The following is a 26,626-nucleotide window of genomic DNA, read 5'->3' as shown; positions in this document are numbered from 1 at the left end:
GAGCGAGGAGTCGAGGAACGAGGGAGGCAGTCGAAATCCAGGGCAACGGAAGGAAAACACTGCTGAAACACGGAAGAAGACAAAGGAAACATCAAGCCACGGAGAAGAAACAAAAATAGAGCATAAAGCTTCGCTTACGGTTCACCATATGAGAACTAAGTTCCCACGAGGTTCCCTGGGTTTCACTGGTCTTTTAAGCAGCTCGCTCTCATCAATTCCAGGTGTGTAGAAAGGCAATTGTCGGCAGGCTTGTAGCTGCGTGGGCGTGCTGCTCTCAGCGCGAGCAGGGGCGTGTCTGACCGCGCTCTCAGCTGAGAGAGCGCATGTGGGCGTGGCCCGCGCTGCGCTCGTTATGATGCACAGATATGGACGTGTTGGAATGCGCCCTGGCCGTGACAATAACAAGAGAAACTAGGGAGTAGTGACCATGTTATGAAAAAAACTATAAGACTTTTATATGGTTTATCTGCTGCTTTAATGTCTTTTATGTCCTCTGTGTTCTTTGATGTTTGATGTTTCCCTCTTACACACATGTAAGAGGGATGTGTACTATGGCTATGAGTCGTTGTTTTTTTTTTGTTTTTGTTTTTTCCCCCACTCCAGGGCCCAGGCTAAGACCGATTTATTTTAAAATTTCATTTTAATCTTCTATTATTTTCTCCCATCCCCCCCCCCCCCCCCCCCGTTTACCTGTATGTCATCTTTTTTGTAAGGGGCGCTGGAAGCCGGCAGACCCGTCAGCGATCCTGTTCTGTCTCCCTGTAATGTTTGTCTGATCTTGAATGGGATTGTGCTGAAAATTGTAATTTTCCTGAAGGAACTCTCCTGACGGAATAAATAAAGTACTATCTAATCTAATCTAATCTAATCATTTTTTTGTGGCTCCAGAGAATTTGTTTTTTGTATTTTTTGGTCCAATATGGCTCTTTCAACATTTTGGGTTGCCGACCCCGCTGGTATAGGCAAAATAAATAAGACAGAATCCAAATGCTCACTGCAGAGGACGCTGGTTCTCAGTAATCAGACAAAGAAAGAAATATAGTACAGAAATAAGTCCAGTCCCTCAGGCCTTAGCTGTCTAAAACGTAGCCCGAAAACAATTTTAGTTGAATAACCCGGTAGTAGTCGTTCAAACCTCACAGTTACATAGCCACTGAAAAAACCTGCATACTTATAAAATTCGAGGTTCAGACGCATGTTCGTCAAGCTAATAATAATAATAACTGCTATAGCAGCCGCAACATTAATACGGCCACAACGACAACTCTTGCTGACCTACTGCCCTCGGTAATGGCACCATTCCCAAAGTATGTGGGCTCTATTGATAACCTCGCTAACAACTTTAACCACGCCCTGCGCGAAACCATTGATAACATAGCACCGCTAAAGTTAAAAAAAAGGCTCCAAAAAAGCGCACCCCGTGGTTTACAGAAGAAACTAGAGCTCAGAAATTATTATGTAGAAAGCTGGAACGCAAATGGCGCTGCTGATCCGCCTCCGCTTGGGATGGTTTCCTGCTGGCTCCGCTGTGAACGGGACTCTCGCTGCTGTGTTGGATCCGCTTTGGACTGGACTCTCGCGACTGTGTTGGATCCATTGTGGATTGAACTTTCACAGTATCATGTTAGACCCGCTCGACATCCATTGCTTTCCTCCTCTCCAAGGTTCTCATAGTCATCATTGTCACCGATGTCCCACTGGGTGTGAGTTTTCCTTGCCCTTATGTGGGCCTACCGAGGATGTCGTAGTGGTTTGTGCAGCCCTTTGAGACACTAGTGATTTAGGGCTATATAAGTAAACACTGATTGATTGATTGATTGACTTACCGCTCTGCATGTCACTATAATATCCCCATCATCTACTCAATATTCCATCTCCACTGTTTCTCACAGAACTGATGAGTGGTTATGTTCCTCAGGCTCGAATCTCCGACTCGGACGCTAACCCTCGAGGCCCCCCGGGGTGTTGAGCTGAATGCCGGCGTTGGGGACTTCACCGCATCTTGTCGGAAGGACCTCCTGCTGCAGTCCTCGGAAGGAGAGGTGAGAGCATGACCGTGGTTTCTATTTTGGAATTTTTTGTGTTTCTAGTATGCAAAGTCAATGGTATGCATGCGTGTTTTCTATCTATTTACAAGAGACTACAATCCAGTCTAGTTTGTGTGTGTATACAGAGTAGTAACAATACCACTATTTTGGTACCGGTATCAAAATGTTTTTCGGTACTTTTCTGAATAAAGGGGACAACAGAAAAATTCCATTAATGGCTTTATTTTAACAAAAAATCTTAGGGTACATTAAACATCTGTTTCTTATTGCAATGAAGTCCTTAAATAAAATAGTGAACACAATAGACAGTTTGTCTATAAGTAGTGAGTAAACAAACAAAGGCTCCTAATTAATATGCGGACATATGCAGTAACATATTGTGTCATTTATCATTCTATTATTTTGTCAAAATTATTAAGGACAGGTGGTAGAAAATTAATGAGTACCGTATTTCCTTGAATTGCCGTTGGGTATATAGTATGCGCCTGCCTAGAATTACTGCCGGGTCAAACTCGTCACGTCACGAGTGACACCTCACCTGTCATCATTTTCAAAATAGAGGAGGCTGATATCAATAATTTGAAATCGCATAAAGGGAAAAAGATTAAGAGCTATTCAGTAGGATTTAAGGTCCAAGCTATTGAATATGCTAAAAAGAACAGTAAGTAGCTATGTTTTATTAATATACCGTAGCTGCGTGTGTCAAATATGAGTCATTAAATGAGTCCCGCTAGTGATCCGTCTTGCGACTACTCGGCTGCAGAAGAAGTGAAAACAAGCAGTGAGCAGCGATTGTTTATTTTTTCCTCTCGTTTGCACTACGTATCCAAAATAAAACAGTTTTCTAAACTGGACTTTCAATCGAAGCAGGAGGTAATAAAGGAAGATCCCCATCGAGACAGAGAGACTTTTAAAACTGAAGAACGATAAGGAAGATTTCTATAAACAAGTTAGATGCTTTTGATCAGAAGGAGCTGCGCATGGACTTCATTTATAAGTAAAGGTAAGACCATGATAAAAAAATTGTATTAAATGTGGTTTTCATGATGGTATCTTTACATCACACTCAAATGTATAAGCGTAGGCCTACATTTACCGCATGCCTTTGGTAAGCGCCGGAGTGTGAAGAGGTTTTATATTCAATATTATTGCCTGCGGCAATTCAAGGAAATACGGTAATTTACATGTCCGTTTCTTGTTAATATCCGCTTACTTTCTCTTTTAACATGTTCTATCTACACTTCTGTTAAAATGTAATAATCACTCATTCTTCTGTAGTTTTGATACTTTACATCATTTTTGGATGATACCACAAATTTAGGCATCAATCCGATACCAAAGTAGTTACAGGATCATACATTGGTCATATTCAAAGTCCTCAAGCGGCCAGGGACATATTTCCTGAGTTCATAAACGTAATAGACATTTAACAAAAACGAATGCCAAAAACTATCGACGTAATCATAGTAGTATTGACTACATACGTGCCTGTACTTGATATCATTACATATCATACGTTTGTTTACATTTTGATGCCCTGGAACTACGGTGTGTAGTGGAGCATGTTTAGCTATTCCTCGCAGGGTTGATACTTGTAAGAAACGTACTTTATTTGTCGCCATGGAGACCAGGATTAATGATTTAGAAGTAGCTAAAACACTCCCGACGGTGGATGGACGTTTTCCGCTACCTAGCTAGCCATGTATTAGGGCATTGATTGATTGATTGATTGATGAAAACCTTTATTAGTAGATTGCACAGTACAGTACATATTCTGTACAATTGACCACTAAATCGGGACCCAGGATGGACCGCTCGCCTGTATCGATTAGGGACATCTCTACGCTGCTGATCCGCCTCCGCTTGAGATGGTTTCCTGTGGACGGGACTCTCGCTGCTGTCTTGGATCCGCTTTGAACTGAACTCTCGCGGCTGTGTTGGAGCCACTATGGATTGAACTTTCACAGTATCATGTTAGACCCGCTCCACATCCATTGCTTTCGGTCCCCTAGAGGGGGGGGGGGGGGGGGGGGTTTGCCCACATCTGAGGTCCTCTCCAAGGTTTCTCATAGTCATCATTGTCACTGGCGTCCCACTGGATGTGAATTCTCCCTGCCCACTGGGTGTGAGTTTTCCTTGCCCTTTTGTGGGTTCTTCCGAGGATGTTGTAGTCGTAATGATTTGTGCAGTCCTTTGAGACATTTGTGATTTGGGGCTATATAAATAAACATTGATTGATTGATAAATGGTAACACCCAAATACATTTTTCAACTTGTTTAAAGGGGAACATTATGTAAGACCTATGTAAGCGTCAATATATACCTTGATGTTGAAGAAAAAAGACCATGTATTTTTTTTAACCGATTTCCGAACTCTAAATAGGTGAATTTTGGCAAATTAACTTATCGGTCTTTTAGCGATGACATCAGAACGTGACGTCACCGAGGTAACACACCCGCCTTTTTCATTTTGACATTACAAACACCGGGACTCAGCTCTGTTATTTTCGACTATTTTTTGGAACCTTGGAGACATCATGCCTCGTCGGTGTGTTGTCGGAGGGTGTAACAACACTAACAGGGAGGGATTCAAGTTGCACCACTGGCAAGAAATCTGCCGCCAGACCCCCATTGAATTTGCCAGAGTGTCTGCCGGCGATGCTAAGACAGACATGGCACAGAGATGTATGGATAACCTGCAGATGCATTTGCAACGATTAAGTCAACGAAATCACAAAGGTGAGTTTTGTGGATGTTGTTGACTTATGTGCTAATCAGACATATTTGGTCACGGCATGACTGCCAGCTAATCGATGCTAACATGCTACGCTAATCGATGCTAACATGCTATTTACGCTAGCTGTATGTACATTTGAAACTAGATACCCACATTTAATGCGAAACAAACACTTACCAATCGACGGATTTAAGTTGCTCCAGTGTCTTAAGATGCGAAAGTCCTGATCGTTTGGTCCGCACATTTTACCGGCGATGCTAATAAGGCAGCCATGCTATGGGGCACTTCATTAGGTACACCCATGCTATGGCCGAATAGCGTCAATAGCTATTCGCTCAATAGCTTCAATTTCTTCTTTGATTTCGTTTTCGCTATCTGCCTCCATACTCCGGCCATCTGTTTCAATACATGCGTAATCTGTTGAATCGCTTAAGCCGCTAAAATGCAAGTCTGAATCCGAGCTAATGTCGCTATATCTTGCTGTGGTAACCGCCATGTTGTTTGTATTGGCAGCACTGTATGACGTCACAGGGACATGGACGGGTGGATATAGCGACGGTGAAAATCAGGCACTTTGAACCAGTTTTTTGGGATATTCCGGGAGGTGTAAAATTTTGAAAAAAACTTCGAAAAATAAAACAAGCCACTGGGAACTGATTTTTATTGTTTTCAACCCTTTTGAAATTGTGATAATTTTCCCCTTTAAGTCAGGGTCCACGTTAATCAATTCATGGTATTCAAGGCACCTCTTCCTGAGGGCGTTTCAGTGTTATAACTTCACCTTTATCGCTAGTTTTTACGCCAAAATGTGTCCGTTCTCCCTTTCCTGTCCACATACTGTGTCTGCTTGCAAGTACTCTGTGTATGTGCGCTGCCGAACATGCTTTTCAGCTCGTAAACCAGGGCTAGGGGGGTTCAGGACTGGTACGTTTCAGCGACGGTATCGTATCAAAAATGATTAATTAGTATCGCGGTACTATACTAACACCGGTATACCGTACAACCCTAGTACAGACAATACATTGTCAGGCCGCTTTCATTAAAGTACCTTATTGGGCTAATGAGCGTCATCAATCCAGGCGACCTTGTCATTCTTTTCTTCCTCCCATTGCTTGTGTTTTGGGGAAAGTGACTTCATTAAAGCGGATTTGATGAGGTTCCCTGTCAGCGGCTCCTGTCATGTGTGTGTTCTGTTAGCCTGCTATCTTACTGTCAAGCTCTTTGAATAACAGCCTGTCATGTTGGAGCGCCAGTGCATGCTCGTCCATTTCCAGTATGTGTGTGTGTGTGTGTTGTGAGTCCAAGAGAGCACAGTGTGTCATTAACTCCGTAATTAACAGAAGAATGCCCCCTTTTATTAGACTCACTGTCAGTGTCCTCCGCTCACTGCACATTGTCACACACACACACACACACACACACACACACACACACACACACACACACACACACACACTAGGACAGGAGTCTCACAAAACAAGTTAGATGATCCATCCCAAAACACATTTCTCATTTCCTCCTCTCCACCACACTCTTAGATTCTTCTCATATCCACCCTCATACGCGCTTTTTATTTATTTATTTTTTTTACCCTTCTTATCTTGTTTCCGTCCACTGGAACCTAATCAGGTGAAGTACACAACTTTATCCCGAAAGTCACACACTGAAAAATCTAGTGCAGGAAAGTTGGCACTTTGTGTAATTCGTAAATATAAACAGAATACAATGATTTGCAAATCCTTTTCAAATTGTGTTCAATTGAATGGACGGCAAAGACAAGATATTTAATGTTCGAACTGAGAAACATTTTTGGATTTTGCAAATAATTATTAACCTTGAATTTAATGGAGGCAAAACATTGCAAAAAGTTGGTAAAGTGGCATTTTTACCACTGTGTTACATGGCCTTTCCTTTTAATAACACACAGTAAATGTTTGGGAAATAAGGAGGCCGTTCTTTTTCTTCTATGTCCCACTCTCCCTTGTGGAGGGGGTCCGGTCCGATCCAGTGAGCATGTATTGCTTGCCTGTGTATCGGCTGGGGACATCTCTGCGCTGCTGATCCGCCTCCGCTTGGGATGGTTTCCTGCTGGCTCCGCTGTGAACGGGACTCTCGCTGCTGTGTTGGATCCGCTTTGGACTGGACTCTCGCGACTGTGTTGGATCCATTGTGGATTGAACTTTCACAGTATCATGTTAGACCCGCTCGACATCCATTGCTTTCCTCCTCTCTAAGGTTCTCATAGTCATCATTGTCACCGACGTTCCACTGGGTCATTATTGTCACCGATGTCCCGCTGGGTGTGAGTTTTCCTTGCCCTTATGTGGGCCTACCGAGGATGTTGTGGTGGTTTGTGCAGCCCTTTGAGACACTAGTGATTTAGGGCTATATAAGTAAACATTGATTGATTGATTGAATTTTTGAAGCTTTTCAGATGGAATTATTTCCCATTTTTGCTTGATGTACAGCTTAAGTTGTTCAACAGTCTCCGTTGTGGTATTTTATGCTTCATAACTTGCTACACATTTTCAATGGGAAACAGGTCTGGACTACAGGCAGGCCAGTCTTTTATTATGAAGCCACACTATTGTAACACGTGGCTTGGCATTGTCTTGCTGAAATAAGCAGGGGCGTCCATGATAACGTTGCTTGGATGGCAACATATGTTGCTTCAAAACCTGTATGTACCTTTCAGCATTAATGGTGCCTTCACAGATGTGTAAGTTACCCATGCCTTGCGCACTAATACACCCTCATACCATCACAGATGTTGGCTTTTTAACTTTTTGCCCATAACAGAGGTTTGTTTTCTTCTTTGGTCCAGAAGGACACAACATCCACAGTTTCCGAAAACAATTTGAAATGTGGACTCGTCAGACCACAGAACACTTTTCCAATTTGCATCAGTCCATCTTGGATGAGCTCGGGCCCAGCAAAGCCGGCAGCGTTTCTGGGTGTTGTTGATAAATGGCTTTGTAGAGTTTTTGTTATGTTTTACTAAGTGGAGGTGACAGCAGACTGACACCAGGTGGCAGTAGTGTATAAAGATTATTTAATGTATATATTAACCATACATATATATATATATATATATATATATATATATATATATATATATATATGATAATCAAACAATATAAGATAAACTAAGGAAATGGAATGTGGACAAGATCCAAAAATGTATGTGGTGTGAGGTTATGTGTGTGATTAGCTTAGGTGTGTGTTACCAAAGTGTTGACGAGAGTGAAGGAACGCGGAAGTCCGTAGGGCAGGAGCGAAGAGGCAAGATCCGTGTCCAAGCGGGGGGAGTCAAAGATTTAAGGAGGCAGTCAGAGTCCAGAGGGAGATCCAGGGACGACGGAGGGCACTGCGGGGATGACACAAGAAAACTCGGATGGGCAAACACAGCGAGGACGTGGCTTACTGTACTGGAACAGAAGACTATCATCCGGCGAGTGATGGCAGGTTGTCCAGGTTTATGAAGGCAGCTCTGTCATTACCGTCAGGTGTGAAGATTGCCGGTGATTGATTGCAGCTGACGGCTGCTGCAGGGCGGAGACGCGCGCGGCTCGTCCCTGGCTGAGCGAGCCCGTGGGCGTGTCCCGAGGTGCGCACAAATGGATGAGCGGCGCTGGCAGGAGTCTGAGCCGTACCAGTTTCATAGTTTTAACTTGCACTTACAGATGTAGCGACGGAATGTAGTTACTGACAGTGGATTTTCTGAAGTGTTCCTGAGCCCAAGTGGTGATATCCTTTACACACTGATGTCACTTTTTGATGCAGTACCGCCTGAGGGATCGAAGGTCCGTAATATCATCGCTTACGTCATGGGTGTCAAACTCTGGCCCGCGGGTCAAATCTTGCCCGCCGTGTAATTTAATTTGGCCCTTGAGGCAATATCAATTTAGCATTAGAGCTAGCCCGCCGGTGTTATACAGCGTTGGTGCCGCTCTATAACACTGCATTCACCACTAATACTCCCGGTAGACTCCCGAAGTTCAGTGTCCCTCCTAAAAATCTCCCGGGGCAACCATTCTCCCGAATTTCTACCGATTTCCACCTGGACAACTATATTGGGGGCGTGCAATTAAGGCACTGCCTTTAGCGTTCTCTACAACCTGTCGTCACGTCCGCTTTCCCTCCATATTAACAGTGTGTCACATAATATTTGTGGCTTTAACACACACACACACACACGTACAAGTGAATACAAGGCATACTTAGTCAACAGCCATACAGATCACACTGAGGGTGGCCGTATAAACAACTATAGCAGTGTTACAAATATGCGCCACACTGTGAACCCACACCAAACAAGAATGACAAACACATTTCGGGTGAACATCCGCACCGTAACACAACACAACAAATACCCAGAAACCCTTGCAGCACTAACTTTTCCGGGAAATTTCCAGCAAACTGACCAATAATTAACGTTTTATTCATGCATTTTCTTTTGCTACTTCAAGGCTTGAATGTTTGGTTCATTCATTATTGTTATTTTATTTTCAAATGTATTATTAGCCTGCGGAAAAAATGTGATATTTACCTCAGAAGATTGCAAATAGAAAAAAAGACATGATTTTTATTTAAATTTTGTTTGATATGCCATTGATATTCTTTTAATTATTATTATTATTATTTGAAACTGGATTTTGCATGTCACTAAAGTTATATAAGCCTTGCTTGTTCAATATTTAAGGCAAAACTTGTTTGGGTCCCAATTAAAAGGTTAATTTGTTCAACCTTGGCCCGCGGCTTTGTTCAGTTTAAAATGTTGGCCCACTCTGTATTTGAGTTTGACACCCTTGCCTTACGTGCAGTGATTCCTCCAGATCCTCTGAACCTTTTTGATGGCATTGCAGACCGTAGATGGTGAAATCCCTAAATTGCTTGCAATAGCTCGTTGAGAAATGTTGTTCTTAAAAAAACTGTTCGACAATTTGCTCAGGCATTTGTTCACAAAGTGATGACCCTCGCCCCATCCTTGTTTGTGAATGACTGAGCATTCCATGGAAGTTGCTTTTATACCCAATCATGGCACCCACCTGTTCCCAATTAGCTTGCTCACCTGTGGGATGTTCCAAATAAGTGTTTGATGAGCATTCTTCAACTTTCTCAGTCTTTTTTGCCACTTGTGCCAGCTTTTTTTGAAACATGTTACAGGCATCAAATTCCAAATGAGCTAATATTTGGCAGAAATAACAACGTTTTCCAGTTCGAATATTAAATAGTAAATATAAAAAAGAAGAGCAAACATTGTGTTAGAAAGACAATAATATATAATATGTATATAAATACAATTTATGATTTCATATTTATACATGTAGGTTATATTAAAATGTATATATTACCACTTTATATGGAATATAAATAAATGGTGTATATATATATATAAGTGTAAAATGTATATGTTTGATTTAAATTTTAAACTGTGTATATGAGACGTGTGCTACATATATGTTGCTTATATATTGTTTAGAAAAAAGTAATATAAGTCAAGCATGTTTTAGATTTTATATATTTTGAACCTTGTTCTTGTTGTGATGGGGTAGGTTTATATAAGCGTTGCTTCAACCTACACCCTTTCGGCTCAATCATTGCTCAAATGAGAGTTTTTTTTTTTTTTTGTTCTTTGTTTTATGTGAAGATTGCCGAAATAAACAAAATAAATACAATTTAAAAAAATATATATATATATATCTTGTCTCTGCGGTCTATTCATTTGAATAGTGTCACGCCTGTAGATTATGTTTTGTTTTCTGTCATGTCTGATCATAAAATGTGTATGGTCATACTACCCTGAGCATCCCCAATCTCATCTGTTCTCAAAGCTAAGCAGTGTCTGGCCTGGTTAGTACTTGGATGGGAGACTGCCTTGGAATACCAGGTGCTTTTGACCTTTGGACTCTAAGTTCCTTTTTTTTGTCACTCCCTGTTTTGTTACCATGACGACCAATCAGTTCACCTGTCTTTTCTCACACCTGTTTTCACTTATCGTGTTCATTATTTAAGCCACAGTTACCAGAGGTGGGTAGAGTAGCCAGAAATTGTACTCAAGTAAGAGTACAGTTACTTTAGAGATGTATTACTCAAGTAAAAGTAAGGAGTAGTCACCCAAATATTTACTTGAGTAAAAGTAAAAAGTATGTTGTGAAAAAACTACTCAAGTACTGAGTAACTGATGAGTAACCTGATTACGGCAACAAATAATGCAAAAAAACATAAAAATAGCAATGAGCAAATTCAGAGCCAGGAATATCTCTTAAGCAACTAAAACAATAATATATACTAAATAATAGTACATTAAAATAAAATAAAAAATGGCACATTGAGCCACAATAACTTAACAGCACCATAGGCTCAGTAGGTATTCATTGATTTGATTGATTGATTAAAACTTGTATTAGTAGATTGTACAGTACAGTACATATTCCGTAACACCTCAATAAGTTTTTCAACGTTTATCAATTACTTAGTAAATGACCAAGTCGAGGTGATCTACCTCATATATACATACACACACATATCATATATATGTATATATATATATATATATATATATATATATATATATACATTCAGTATATAATTTATATTTATTTATTTTGCCGTTTTTGTTCACATGTTAAAGGTGTTTTAATGAATATACATGCATGTTTAACATATAGATTCCTATCTTTCATGAAGTCTAGAATATAAGTTGGTGTATTACCTAATTCTGATGACTTGCATTGATTGGAATCAGACGTCCACGTTTTCAAATGGAGGAGAAAAAAAGTTCCTCTTTTCTGTCTAATACCACATGAAAGTCGTTGGTTTTTGGCATCTTATTTGTCCAGCTTCCATATTCCTTTTTATACACTTTACAAGAAATACATTGGCGGCAAACTCCGTAGCTTGTTTGCGCTGGCTTTCACAGACTCTTATTTTGTTAACGTAGGCGCGATGGAGCGGCGCTTTTATTGTGAAGACAGGAACTGAGCGATCAGTCTTTAGGCTTATGACGGGAAGTACGGTTGAAATAAAAAGTGTCTTTTTTCCTTTACGCTTTCGAATGATTGATTGAAACTTGTCTTATTAGATTGCACAGTACAGTACATATTCCGTACAATTGACCACTAAATGGTAACACCCCAATAAGTTTTTCAACATGTTTAAGTCGGATTCGACGTGTGACGGTCATGTGAGCTCCTGGCTCTGTTTGATTGGTCCAACGTCACCAGTGACTGCATGTGATTGGTGAAACGCAGGCATGCGTAGATTCTACTTTGAAGCTCTGTCATTAACCAAAACAAACATTAATAGATCGATAAAAAAAAGTAGCGAGTAGCGAGCTGAATGTAGATAAATGGAACGGAGTAAAAGTATCGTTTCTTCTCTATAAATATACTCAAGTAAAAGTATGTTGCATAAAAACTACTCGTAGAAGTACAATTTATCCCAAAAGTTACTCAAGTAAATATAACGGAGTAAATGTAGCGCGTTACTACCCACCTCTGACAGTTACTAGGTAGTCAGTCTGGCAACATCACCTCCTTCACGACCTCGATTATCTGCTTCATGCCTTGCTATGCTGTTCATTTTGTCCACGTAACTTTTTGTCATTCATGCCATAGCACAAGTGTTTAGTTTCATGTTTATAGTTTATAGCCTTTGTGCCAGTCTTTTGTTTCATAGCCCAAGTTTTGTACCTCCATTGTGAACGCCTTTTGTTTGTTCCTGTTTTTAGTTTATGCGTAAATAAATTAAATATGTACCTACCTTCACGCCGTTTCCACTCCATTCGCTTTGCACCTCGGGAAAACAACCCAAGACCAAGTCCAAGCCTGACAAATATAAGTTGAAAAGGATTTGCAAATCATCGTATTCTGTTTTTATTCCCCATTTACACAACGTGCCGACTTCACTGGTTTTGGGTTTTGTGTTTTCTACATCGCTTGTTCTGTGGACGGTCACAAGGTGGGGAGCGGAGCCTATCCCGGTTGACGTCTGGTGAGAGGCATCAAACAGAAGAATTTGAACTAATTCAAACTGATGATTTATGATACGCTACAGTTTTGCACCAACAGATACCGTGCACTACCAGGCATGCTCGCAGCAGTTTTCTCCATTTCCTCTTCCGCCAGTCCCCTCAGTCTATCATATTTGAATAAACCGGCCCATCTAATTAACTTCCCACTACCGGGGTTATTCATCAACATGACTGTCACTTCGTAGGAAGAAGGAAGGAGACTTTTTTTTCCCCCTTTTGTGTCACTCCTCTCTGTCACTGCGTTGCATGTATTCCTTTGTCCTCTTTTCCCGTCGCATGCATTATCTTTCTTTGACTCGCGCCCCCTTTTCTGTCTCTAATCCCTACATTACTGGATGACTCCCATAAGCGAACAGTAACGTCAAACTAGCGCAGAACACTGAATGTGGCAAGCAGGGACGTGCACATGTTTATAGAGGGGCAGAGGCTCAAAGTCAGAAAAGGGCAGGATTTTTGTAAAATTAAATTTGCTAATAGGAAGCTAACTACTTAGCTGTGTGTACTTTGTAGGTAAAAGCGATTGCCATTTCTTTTGTGTTAACAAATTATTGTCATAATGAGTTCATTCACATTATCATAGGCTCGGAAGACATGAAAAGCAACAAAACACTGGTTTATTATTAGGCTATTTATTGTTATTTCGGTTGGGGACATCTCTACGCTGCTGATCCGCCTCCGCTTGGGATGGTTTCCTGTGGACGGGACTCTCGCTGCTGTCTTGGATCCGCTTTGAACTGAACTCTCGCGGCTGTGTTGGAGCCACTATGGAGTGAACTTTCACAGTATCATGTTAGACCCGCTCGACATCTATTGCTTTTTGGTCTGAGGTCCTCTCCAAGGTTTCTCATAGTCAGCATTGTCACTGGCGTCCCACTGGATGTGAATTCTCCCTGCCCACTAGGTGTGAGTTTTCCTTGCCCTTTTGTGGGTTCTTCCGAGGATGTCGTAGTCGTAATGGTTTGTGCAGTCCTTTGAGACATTTGTGATTTAGGGCTATGTAAATGAACATTGATTGATTGATGATTGATGGTTAAAGATACGCACTTTAATATTGAACATTGAACAGTGCGACATGAACTTAAAAAAAAATAAAAAATAAATACCCAAATGAAAAAGACCATCAAGTTGTGACTTATGGTCTTTCTCACTTAATGCTCAGACCAAACAACTGAAACGCAATACAACTTTATATCTAAACCTCTACTGGGAGAGAAATGTGATCCGCCGAAAAACACAGTGAATTTTATTTTGAAAATTAACCCTGGGTTTTATTTTGTATTTTGTACACTAGCTGTACAAAATTGATGTGCCGTCCTCAATTGATGCGCCGTGCTCCGACATCCTGCAAAAACAGAAGCTGACACATTGAATAATACAATAATACAGCGTTTTTCTGAAATATTACCCATATTAGATGCTGAATAAGTGGACGGCGACTACACCATAACTCACAGGTTCAAGTTGCTCCACTGTCACGTCTCCTCAGGCCGCAGTTGGCTCTCTCTCCTCTCTCTCACTCACTCACTCACTCACTCACTCGCCCTCTCTCTTTCTCTCTGGCGGAAGCGCAGGCTCAAACAACCCGGTATTACAAGAAAACGTGGAGTTTTTGTACCGCTGTTTTTTTTTTTTTATTATTTTTTTTACATCCCTAACAGGAATTTATTAATGTTGTTTAAAGAACAAAACAAAACAAAAACACACACACACAGGCAGAGGGCACTTTTTAGGATGAAGCAAAAAAGGGCAGGGGTTCAAGCACCCTTAGGGCCCTATGTGTGCACGTACCAGGTGGCAAGGCCTGATATCATGAAAAGATTGCGTATCGTGTTTCCCCTTAAATGTGTCAACATTCCCCCTGTAGACAAATGAACTAAAATCCCCCTGGGGATGCATCTTTGAAAAAGATGAAGAATCACCGATATTTTTTGTTTTAATACATTTTCTGTAGGAGAACAAACATGACACAAACCTTCCTAATTGTTAGACATCCCACTGTTAATGTTATACATGCTTCACTGATGAGAGTATTTGGCAAGCACCGTTTTGTCCGACTCATTAGAGCGATCCTTGAACTCATCGTAGTTTGTTTACATGTACAACTTTCTCTGATACTGCCACAAAAAGACGTGTTTTACGTCACTCCTTCTTTGTCTCATTTTGTCCACCAAACGTTTTATACCGTGCGTGAATGCACAAAAGTGAGTTTTGTTGATTTTAAATGATTTGCTGGAGTGCCAATCGGGCATATTTGGTCAATCCATGACTGCAAGTATATTTGAGCTCATTTTATTTCCTTTACTTATGTCCTCTGTGTATTTAATTTATATTTGCGTGTCTGATTACACATTATCTGTAAGTAATATTGACTGCATTTCTCATAGTTGTGTGCCATTTTGTTCCAGACCACAGCAAACGTTACCCAGCTTGCAAAGATTGTAATAAATCCATTAGAAGAAGACAGCCTGACGTTTCATTTAATTTGGACACACCTTTAGCCATTCTGGGCCAGTAATTTCCAGGAGTAATCTCAATCTGTGAGAAGCCTCCAATTCCAATGTTGCAAAAATGTGTGAATAAAAATGTAAATACAAAATATATGTCAACAAAGATTTGCGTCATTTTGATAGTAGGCTAATATAGCTAATATAGACACATCATGTGTTGTCTTCATTATATCATTTATATAGGACTTTTAAAGTAATTTTGATAGTAGGCTAATATAGCTAATATAGACACTTACCTCATGTGTTGTGTTCACTATAACACTTAGAGAAAGGCTTTTTCTTTTGGTCCAGTTTGTCTCTTAACATTTTGGGTTGCCAACCCCTGACTTAAACAAACAACAATAATGTTAATCAACAGAAATATTGTTAAAAGGGAATTTCACATTTTGGGGAATTTTGTCCATCATCCACAATCCTTATGTGAGAAAAAAAACACACATTTTTTCCCCTTTTTGTACTTTGTAAATATTGAAAAACTGCTAGTACGAGGCAGCTAACATTTCAAAGCCCTGTAACATGTTTTTAATAAAATGCAAAAACTACCAACAATGCTCCATTTACATGACATGACCTGCATATTGACAAACTATGGCAACGTTATTATTATAAGAGCTAAGAGGCAGGACTACTACTCACTAGTAGTCAGGGGTGGGTAGAGTAGCCAGAAATTGTACTCAAGTAAGAGTACTGTCACTTTATCAATCAATCAATCAATGTTTACTTATATAGCCCTAAATCAATCAATGTTTACTTATATAGCCCTAAATCACTAGTGTCTCAAAGGGCTGCACAAACCACTTTAGAGATGTATTACTCAAATAAAAGTAAGGAGTAGTCACCCAAATATTTACTTGAGTAAAAGTAAAAAGTATGTTGTGAAAAAACTACTCCAGTACTGAGTAACTGATGAGTAACCTGATTACGGCAACAAATAATGCACAAAAACATAAAAATAGCAATGAGCAAATTCAGAGCCAGGAATATCTCTTAAGCAACTAAAACAATAATATATATTAAATAATAGTACATTAAAATAAAATAAAAAATGGCACATTGAGCCACAATAACTTAATAGCACCATAGCCTCAGTAGGCATTCATTGATTTGATTGATTGATTGATTGATTGGATTGATTAAAACTTGTATTATTAGATTGCACAGTACAGTACATATTCCGTACAATTGACCACTAAATGGTAACACCCCAATAAGTTTTTCAACGTTTATCAATTACGTAATAAATCACCAAGTCGAGGTGATCCACCTCATATATACATATACACACATATCATTTATACACACACATATCATATCATATCATATATATATATATATATATACAGTATATAATTTATCTTTATTTATTTTGCCGTTTTTGTTGACATGTTGAAGGTGTTTTAATGAATATACATGCATGTTTAACATATAGATTCCTATCTTTCATGAAGACAAGAATATAAGTTGGTGTATTACCTGATTCTGATGACTTGTATTGATTGGAATCAGACGTCCATGTTTTCAAATGGAGGAGAAAAAAAGTTCCTCTTTTCTGTCTAATACCACATGAAAGTCGTTGGTTTTTGGCATCTTATCTGCAGAGGTGGGTAGAGTAGCCAGAAATTGTACTCAAGTAAGAGTACTGTTACTTTAGAGATTTATTACTCAAGTAAAAGTAAGAAGTAGTCACTCAAATATTTACTTGAGTAAAAGTAAAAAGTATGTTGTGAAAAAACTCCTCAAGTACTGAGTAACTGATGAGTAACCTGTTTGTTTAATGATTACGGCAACAAATAATGCACAAAAACATAAAAATAGCAATGAGCAAATTCAGAGCCAGGAATATTTCTTAAGCAACTAAAACAATATTATATATTAAATAATAATACATTAAAATTAAAAAAAATTCAAGGCAAATTGAGCCACAATAACTTAACAGCACCATAGGCACAGTAGGCATTGATTGATTGATTGATTGATTGATTGATTGATTGATTGAAACTTGTATTATTAGATTGCACAGTACAGTACATATTCCGTACAATTGACCACTAAATGGTAACACCCCAATAAGTTTTTCAACGTTAATCAATTACTTAATAAATGACCAAGTCGAGGTAATCTACCTCATATATACATACACACACATATCATATATATATATATATATGCATACCTTTATATATACAGTATATAATTTATATTTATTTATTTTGCCGTTTTTGTTCACATGTTAAAGGTGTTTTAATGAATATAAATGCATGTTTAACATATAGATTCCTATCTTTAATGAAGACAATAATATAAGTTGGTGTATTACCTGATTCTGATGACTTGCATTGATTGGAATCAGACAGTATAGTGCTGATAACGTCCCGGTTTTCAAATGGAGGATAAAAAAAGTTCCTCCTTCCTGTCTAATACATCATTAAAGTTGTTGGTTTTTTGGCATCTTATTTGTCCAGCTTCCATATTCGTTTTTATACACTTTACAAGAAATACATTGGCGGCAAACTCCGTAGCTTGTTTGCGCTGGCTTTCGGAGACTCTTATTTTGTTAGCGCAGGCGCGGTGGAGCAGCGCTTTTATTGTGAAGACAGGAACTGTGCGATCAGTCTTTAGGCTTTTGACGGGAAGTACGGTTAAAATAAAAAGTGTCTTTTTTCCTTTACACTTTTGAATGATTGATTGAAACTTTTATTAGTAGATTGCACAGTACAGTACATATTCCGTACAATTAACCACTAAATAGTAACACCCCAATACGTATTTTAACTTGTTCAAGTCGGGTCATGTGACCGCCTGGCTCTGTTTGATTGGTCCAACGTCACCAGTGACTGCATGTGATTGGTGAAAAGCAGGCATGCGTAGATTCTACTTTGAAGCGCTGTCATTAACCAAAACAAACATTAACAGATCGATAAAAAACAAAAAGTAGCGAGTAGCGAGCTGAATGTAGATAAATGGAACGAAGCAAAAGTAGCGTTTCCTCTCTATAAATATACTCAAGTAAAAGTAAAAGTATGTTGCATAAAAACTACTCCCAAAAGTTACTCAAGTAGATGTAACGGAGTAAATGTAGCGCGTTACTACCCACCTCTGCTAGTAGTCCTGCTTCTCTGACTACTAGTGAGTTATCAACTACTGCTAACAACGTTAATTGTAGCCTGCCATCAAATAAAGAAGAATGAGCTGGAGCCTTCAAGTTTGGAAAAGTTATTATAAGGTTGCAAATCATGTTTTTACAGATGTTTAGTAGAAAGTTGTGGCACCAAGCTGAGAAGTTAGTCAATTTTGATAATCCACACATTGCCAATTTGATACATTATGTTTCTCAACTTAGCCTTCGGCAAATTTTACGCAGCGTAAGACCATCAAAACATAGCTAGGAAGGATTGTTCTGAATTTACCGGCTCAAAAAGTGTACAAATTCTGAAAGATACAAACATCCCATTGGCGGACAATAGAAGCAATTTAAGTCACTGGGATCTGAACCGAGGATGTCTTTGTGGCTTGTGCAGCCCTTTGAGACATTTGTGATTAAGGGGCAATATAAGTGAAATTTGATTGATTGATTATCGTATTTGAAACGTTTAGCAATAGTATGACATAATAGACTAGAAAGTGTTACAACATGACACGATTAAAGGTGGATACTATTAAAATACTTGACACACCACACATATACCAACCGGCGGTATAGCTCGGTTGGTAGAGCGGCCGTGCCAGCAACTTGAGGGTTGCAGGTTCGATTCCCGCTTCAGCCATCCTAGTCACTGCCGTTGTGTCCTTGGGCAAGACACTTTACCCACCTGCTCCCAGTGCCACCCACACTGGTTTAAATGTAACTTAGATATTGGGTTTCACTATGTAAAGCGCTTTGAGTCACTTGAGAAAAGTGCTATATAAATATAATTCACTAATTCACACATAACATGTTAGAAATAAATAGATTAATACCAGTATAAAGACCAGTTTAACAGTGAAAAACAGTGTAAGCTTTTAGGACAGAGTCAATATCCTAATGGCCAACGGGTAAAAGCAGTTTTAACTTGATTTACTCGGCTCTAGTGTTAAAAAACCTTATTCCCTGATGGCAACAGGTTGAAAAAATGCTGACCAGGATGAGAGCTGCCAGGATTTCCTTTGCTATGCCGAGACAGCGAAAGCGGGCAATTTCCTTTCTGCAGAGCAGAGAGCGGCCGACTATCTTCTCTACTGTCCCGGTCACGCTCTGCAGGGCCTTGCTGTCTGCGGCAGAGCATACAGCAAACCACACAGTGAACAGAGTACATTAGGACTGACTGGATGGTGGCCCGATAAAAAAATACCTGCAGTTTCTCCTCAAGTTAGTTCCTACGCAGCACACACAAGAAGTGAAGTCTCTGCTGTGCCTTTTTGACTCTCGCCAAGTCTGCCATTAGTGGTAGCAAACACAAAAAGTACTCTCTGTTGTTGTTGTTGACATGGATTTCACAGAGCGCATTGCAAGGGTAGCTTTAATTGCTATGCGTCCAGGAAAGGAGTAAAAGTAATGCTTAAAATGCCCAAAAATACTTCAAATATTACATGTTATCATGAATGTTAGTACATTACAAACTGTACATACTTATAGCAGGTATATAACACGGTGTGGGAAGATTTTGGATGTTTTTAGAGGGCTTTATAGGGAGAGTAGATCGTATACCCATTACCTTTGTTGTTAGCCGCCTTAACTAGAAGTTTCAACCTTTATAATGCATATTTAAAAGGAAGGACATGTGTCTACTCTAAGAATTGTGGATGATGGAAGGATTCCCCAAAAAATGCAGCTCCCCTTTGACGCTTCCATAAGCAATTTGCGATTTACTTTTTTTTAAGGTAACCTGACTAGAGGAGTTAAAGTTAAAAGTACCAATGATTGTCACACACACACTAGGTGTGGTAAAATGTGTCCTCTGCCTTGGACCCATCCCCTTGTTCACCACCTGGCAGGTGAGGGGAGCAGTGGGCAGCAGCGGTGCCGCGCCCGGCAATCATTTTTGGTTATTTAACCCCCAATTCCAACCCTTGATGCTGAGTGCCAAGCAGGGAGGTAATGGGTCCCATTTTTATAGTCTTTGGTATGACTCGGCCAGGGTTTGAACTCACAACCTACCGATCTCAGGGCGGACACTCTAACCACTAGGGCACTGACTAGGTTGTCTCAAGAGATGTCTGCATATGCAGTTTATACTGCATATCGATGTACTTCTAAGCCAGTCCTTTTCAAATAGTGTATGCAGTAACATCCATCCATCTATCCATCTTCTACCGCTTATCCGAAGTCGGGTCGCAGGGGCCAGCAGCCTAAATAGCTCCTCCCGGGGGATCCCAAGGCGTTCCCAGGCCAGCCGGGAGACATAGTATTCCCAACGTGTCCTGGGTCTTCCCCGTGGCCTCCTACCGGTTGGACGTGCCCGAAAAACCTCCCTAGAGAGGCATTCGGGTGGCATCCTGACCAGGTGCCCGAACCACCTCATCTGGCTTCTCTCCATGTGGAGGAGCAGCAGCTTTACTTTGAGGTCCCCCCGGATGGCAGAGCTTCTCACCCTATCTGTAAGGGAGATCACCGCCATCCGGCGGAGGAAACTCATTTCGGCCACTTGTAACCGTGATCTTGTCCTTTCGGTCATAACCCGAAGCTCATGACCATAGGTGAGGATGGGAACATAGATCGACCGGTAAGTTGAGAGCTCTGCCTTCCGGCTCAGCTCCTTCTTCACCACAATTGATCGATACAGCGTCCGCATTACTGAAGACGCCGCACCGATCCGCCTGTCGATCTCACGATCCACTCTTCCCCCACTCGTGAACAAGACTCCAAGGTACTTGAACTCCTCCACTTGGGGCAGGGTCTCCTCCCCAACCCGGAGATGGCACTCCACCCTTTTCCGGGCGAGAACCAAGGACTCGGACTTGGAGGTGCTGATTCTCATCCCGGTCGCAAACCGATCCAGTGAGAGCTGAAGATCCCGGCCAGATGAAGCCATCAGGACCACATCATCTGCAAAAAGCAAAGACCTAATCCTGCAGCCACCAAACCGGATCCTCTCAACTCCTTGACTGCATCTACAAATTCCATCCATAAAAGTTTTGAACAGAATCGGTGAGAAAGGACAGCCTTGGCGGAGTCCAACCCTCACTGGAAACGTGTAGTTTTAGGTATAGTACAGAATATGATTCATTATTATCGTGGTATTTTACCGTAGAAGCCTATTTTGTATACTCTAGCCTTTAAATAGACTCCCTTTTTAGACCAGTTGATCTGCCGTTTCTTTTCTTTTTCTTCTATGTCCCACTCTCCCCTGTGGAGGGGGTCCGGTCCGATCCGGTGGCCATGTACTACTTGCCTGTGTATCGGCTGGGGACATCTCTGCGCTGCTGATCCGCCTCCGCTTGGGATGGTTTCCTGCTGGCTCCGCTGTGAACAGGACTCTCGCTGCTGTGTTGGATCCGCTTTGGACTGGACTCTCGCGACTGTGTTGGATCCATTGTGGATTGAACTTTCACAGTATCATGTTGGACCCGCTCGACATCCATTGCTTTCCTCCTCTCCAAGGTTCTCATAGTCATCATTGTCACCGACGTCCCACTGGGTGTGAGTTTTCCTTGCCCTTATGTGGGCCTACCGAGGATGTTGTGGTGGTTTGTGCAGCCCTTTGAGACACTAGTGATTTAGGGCTATATAAGTAAACATTGATTGATTGATTGATATTTTAATCTCATTAAGCTTACATTCTTATGCAGGGGTGTGGATATAATTATTTTATAGACAAATTAATACACATAATTATTTAATGTCAAGTGGAGTGGTTTGGGGGGGGCCAAAATATGTTCTTCCTATTTAAGAAGAACTGTTCTAAGCTGATATGAATTATGTTTTAAACAAAAAAAAATCCCCAACACACTTCCTAAGAAGTAGCAGCTTCTGCCAGCCCGTGGTGGTAAGAAAGTCTTAATCAGTATGCAGAGCCTTTTGAAGAAAAGTCGAAGGTTATCCAAAAGGTTTCATCAGAAGAAAAAGCCTTTTGGGTTGAAGGTGAAAAGACTTCAACCCCAAACAAGAAGTCCAACGGTCTTCAATTTAACCTTTGAGGAACACCACGACCTGGATGACTAAGAATCTCCTCAGACTCACACTTGCTCAGACCTTCTGACAGAAACTCGGCTTTGTGATTAACACTACATGGTTGAAGTGACAAAATATAATCCTTTTTTTTTATTTTTTTTATTTCTACCAGTGGTTGCATTAATGCATGGGCTTACCTGGGCTGAATCCCAAGGGCCCCCAATTTTGACAACTGATAGGATTGGTTCATGGCTGTCAATCATGCAGGGATGGTGTACTCTCTCTCTCGCGTTGTTTTTTTGTTTTTCTTTCTAGGACGCTGGTGTTAGAGGCGAGTGTGCTGACTACTGGGCTAAAAGCACAAACAAGTTATAAAAATATGGGTGACATTTTTGCTGTTCTGTAATGAAATCTGTATTTATTTTTTGCGGACTGTGTTTTCGAGTCGCAGGGGTGAAGGGTGTCAAAAGCCTACTGAAATGAGATTTTCTTATTCAAACGGGGATAGCAGGTCCATTCTATGTGTCATACTTGATCATTTCGCAATATTGCCATATTTTTGCTGAAAGGATTTAGTAGAGAACATTGACGATAAAGTTTGCAACTTTCGGTCGCTAATAAAAAAGCCTTGCCTTTACCGGGAGTAGCAGACAATGTGCGCGTGACGTCACGGGTTGTAGGGCTCCTCACATTGTTTACAATCATAGCCACCAGCAGCAAGAGCGATTTGGACCGAGAAAGCAACGATTTTCCGATTAATTTGAAAGATTCGTGGATGAGGAAAGTTAGAGTGACGCACTAGAAAAAACAAAGAAGAAAAAAAGCCGACAGCAGTTGGAGCAATTCAGATGTTATTAGACACATTTACTAGGATAATTCTGGAATATCCCTTATCTCCTTATTGTGTTACTAGTGTTTTAGTGAGATTATAAAGTCATACCTGAAAGTCGGAGGGGTGTGGTGACTGCCAGTGTCTCTGATGGAGGAGCCAAGAAAGTCGCAGCTGCCTCTTTGACAGCTGCAGGAGGACGCAAGCTCCGCTCATGTCTCCGGTAAGAGCCGACATATTACCACAATTTTCTCACCGAAACCTGACATGTGGTAGAGAAACATGTTCGCTTGACCGCTCTGTTCCATATTAAAGCTTCACAACAAACAAAGAAACACCGGTTCTGTTTTGGTTGCTACAGCCGGCTGCAATCCACCGCTTTCCCCCAACAGCATTCTTCCTTTTAGTCTCCATTATTAATTAAACAAATTGCAAAAGATTCAGCAAAACAGATGTTCGAAATACCGTGTAATTATTTGATTGAAGCAGACGACTTTTAGCCGTGAGTGGTGCTGGGATAAAAGGTCCGCTCCAACCAAAAACGTCAAATATTCCGTGACGTTTTCAACAGACACTTCGCGGGAAATTTAAAATTGCAATTTAGTAAACTAAACCGGCCGCTTTGGCATGTGTTGCAATGTTTGGATTTCATAATTGATATAAAAACTATCAGACTGCGTGGTCGCTAGTAGTGGGTTTCAGTAGGCCTTTAAAGGGGAACATTATCACCAAACCTATGCAAGCGTCAATATATACCTTGATGTTGCTGAAAAAAGACCATGTATTTTTTTAACCGATTTCCGAACTCTAAATGGGTGAATTTTGGCAAATTAAACGCTTTTATGTACATCGGTCTTTTAGCGATGACGTCAGAACGTGTCGTCATCGAGGTAATACACCCGCCTTTTTCATTTTGACATTACAAACACCGGGACTCAGCTCTGGTATTTTCGACTATTTTTTGGAACCTTGGAGACATCATGCCTCGTCGGTGTGTTGTCCGAGGGTGTAACAACACTAACAGGGAGGGATTCAAGTTGCACCACTGGCAAGAAATCTGCCGCCAGACCCCCATTGAATTTGCCAGAGTGTCTGCCGGCGATGCTAAGACAGACATGGCACAGAGATGTATGGATAACCTGCAGATGCATTTGCAACGATTAAGTCAACGAAATCACAAAGGTGAGTTTTGTGGATGTTGTTGACTTATGTGCTAATCAGACATATTTGGTCACGGCATGACTGCCAGCTAATCGATGCTAACATGCTACGCTAATCGATGCTAACATGCTATTTACGCTAGCTGTATGTATATTTGAAACTAGATACCACATTTAATGCAAAACAAACACTTACCAATCGACGGATTTAAGTTGCTCCAGTGTCACAAGATGCGAAAGTCCTGATCGTTTGGTCCGCACATTTTAACGGCGATGCTAATAAGGCAGCCATGCTATGGGCCACTTCATTAGGTACACCCATGCGATGGCCGAATAGCGTCAATAGCTATTTACCCAATAGCTTCAATTTCTTCTTCAATTTCGTTTTGGCTATCTACCTCCATACTCCGACCATCTGTTTCAATACATACGTAATCTGTTGAATCGCTTAAACCGCTGAAATCCGAGTCTGAATCCGAGCTAATGTCGTTATATCTTGCTGTGGTAACCGCCATGTTGTTTAATTGGCAGCACTGTATGACGTCAGGGAAAAGGATAGTGGTTTCGAACATAGGGAAAATAAGGCACTTTAAAGCTTTATTTAGGGATATTCCGGGACCGGTAACATTTTGAAAAAAACTTCAAAAAATACAACAAGCCACTGGGAACTGATTTGTATTGTTTTTAACCCTTTTGAAATTGTGATAATGTTCCCCTTTAAGGTTTGGGTTAAGGCAGCCCGGGTTGAATGTCAAGGTCGCGTAAAGAGAAATAAAATGCTTTGAAACGGAAGATGGTTAAAAGCTTCTTTATCAATCAATCAATCAATGTTTACTTATATAGCCCTAAATCACTAGTGTCTCAAAGGGCTGCACGAACCACCACGACATCCTCGGTAGGCCCACATAAGGGCAAGGAAAACGCACACCCAGTGGGACATCGGTGACAATGATGACTATGAGAACCTTGGAGAGGAGGAAAGCAATGGATGTCGAGCGGGTCTAACATGATACTGTGAAAGTTCAATCCACAATGGATCCAACACAGTCGCGAGAGTCCAGTCCAAAGCGGATCCAACACAGCAGCGAGAGTCCCGTTCCCAGCGGAGCCAGCAGGAAACCATCCCAAGCGGAGGCGGATCAGCAGCGCAGAGATGTCCCCAGCCGATACACAGGCAAGCAGTACATGGCCACCGGATCGGACCGGACCCCCTCCACAAGGGAGAGTGGGACATAGAAGAAAAAGAAAAGAAACGGCAGATCAACTGGTCTAAAAAGGGAGTCTATTTAGAGGCTCGAGTATACAGATGAGTTTTAAGGTGAGACTTAAATGTTCCTACTGAGGTGGCATCTCGAACTGTTACCGGGAGGGCATTCCAGAGTACTGGAGCCTGAACGGAAAACGCTCTATAGCCCGCAGACTTTTTTTGGGCTCTAGGAATCACTAATAAGCCGGAGTCTTTTGAACGCGGATTTCTTGCCGGGACATATGGTACAATACAATCGGCAAGATAGGATGGAGCTAGACCGTGTAGTATTTTATACGTAAGTAGTAAAACCTTAAAGTCACATCTTAAGTGCACAGGAAGCCAGTGTAGGTGAGCCAGTACAGGCGTAATGTGATCAAACTTTCTTGTTCTTGTCAAAAGTCTAACAGCCGCATTTTGTACCAACTGTAATCTTTTAATGCTAGACATGGGGAGACCCAAAAATAATACGTTACAGTAATCGAGACGAGGCGTAACAAACGCATGGATAATGATCTCAGCGTCTTTAGTGGACAAAATGGAGCGAATTTTAGCGATATTACGGAGATATTACGATATCCCTCCATCCATTTTCTACCGCTTATTCCATTCGTGCTCGCAGGGGGGCGCTGGAGCCTATCTCAGCTACAATTGGGCAGAAGGCGAGGTATGGACAAGTCGCCACCTCATCGCAGATCCAACACAGATAGACAACATTCTAGAGCCAATTTAGTGTTGCCAATCAACCTATCCCCAGCTGCATGTCTTTGGAGGTGGTAGGAAGCCGGAGTACCCGGAGGGAACCAACCAATTTAAAAAATCAGTTGCATTTGGACACCCAAACCTGCATTATGACAACGTTGTGTTACGTAAGGCAGCAGGACCACGTGGCTGCCATGCAAGCCTTGAATCATCTCACCCAAAATGGAATCAATCAATCAATCAATCAATGTTTATTTATATAGCCCCAAATCACA

At 41.0% G+C, this 26,626-nt stretch overlaps 1 protein-coding gene across 2 annotated transcripts in view; it reads left to right on the top strand.

The window, feature by feature from the left end:
• Positions 1 to 26,626, top strand: part of LOC133538684 (zeta-sarcoglycan-like) — a 449,291-nt gene that overhangs the window by 392,489 nt on the left and 30,176 nt on the right. For both annotated transcript variants that reach the window (XM_061880386.1, XM_061880385.1), the window contains one exon: positions 1,919 to 2,042. In XM_061880386.1, coding sequence (XP_061736370.1) covers positions 1,919 to 2,042 — 124 coding nt within the window. The remainder of the gene's footprint in view (positions 1 to 1,918; positions 2,043 to 26,626) is intronic.

The sequence above is a fragment of the Nerophis ophidion genome, linkage group LG20 (assembly GCF_033978795.1).
Source record: "Nerophis ophidion isolate RoL-2023_Sa linkage group LG20, RoL_Noph_v1.0, whole genome shotgun sequence".
In the NCBI taxonomy this organism is placed as follows: Eukaryota; Metazoa; Chordata; class Actinopteri; order Syngnathiformes; family Syngnathidae; genus Nerophis; species Nerophis ophidion.
This window is presented reverse-complemented; position numbering and strand designations above follow the sequence as displayed.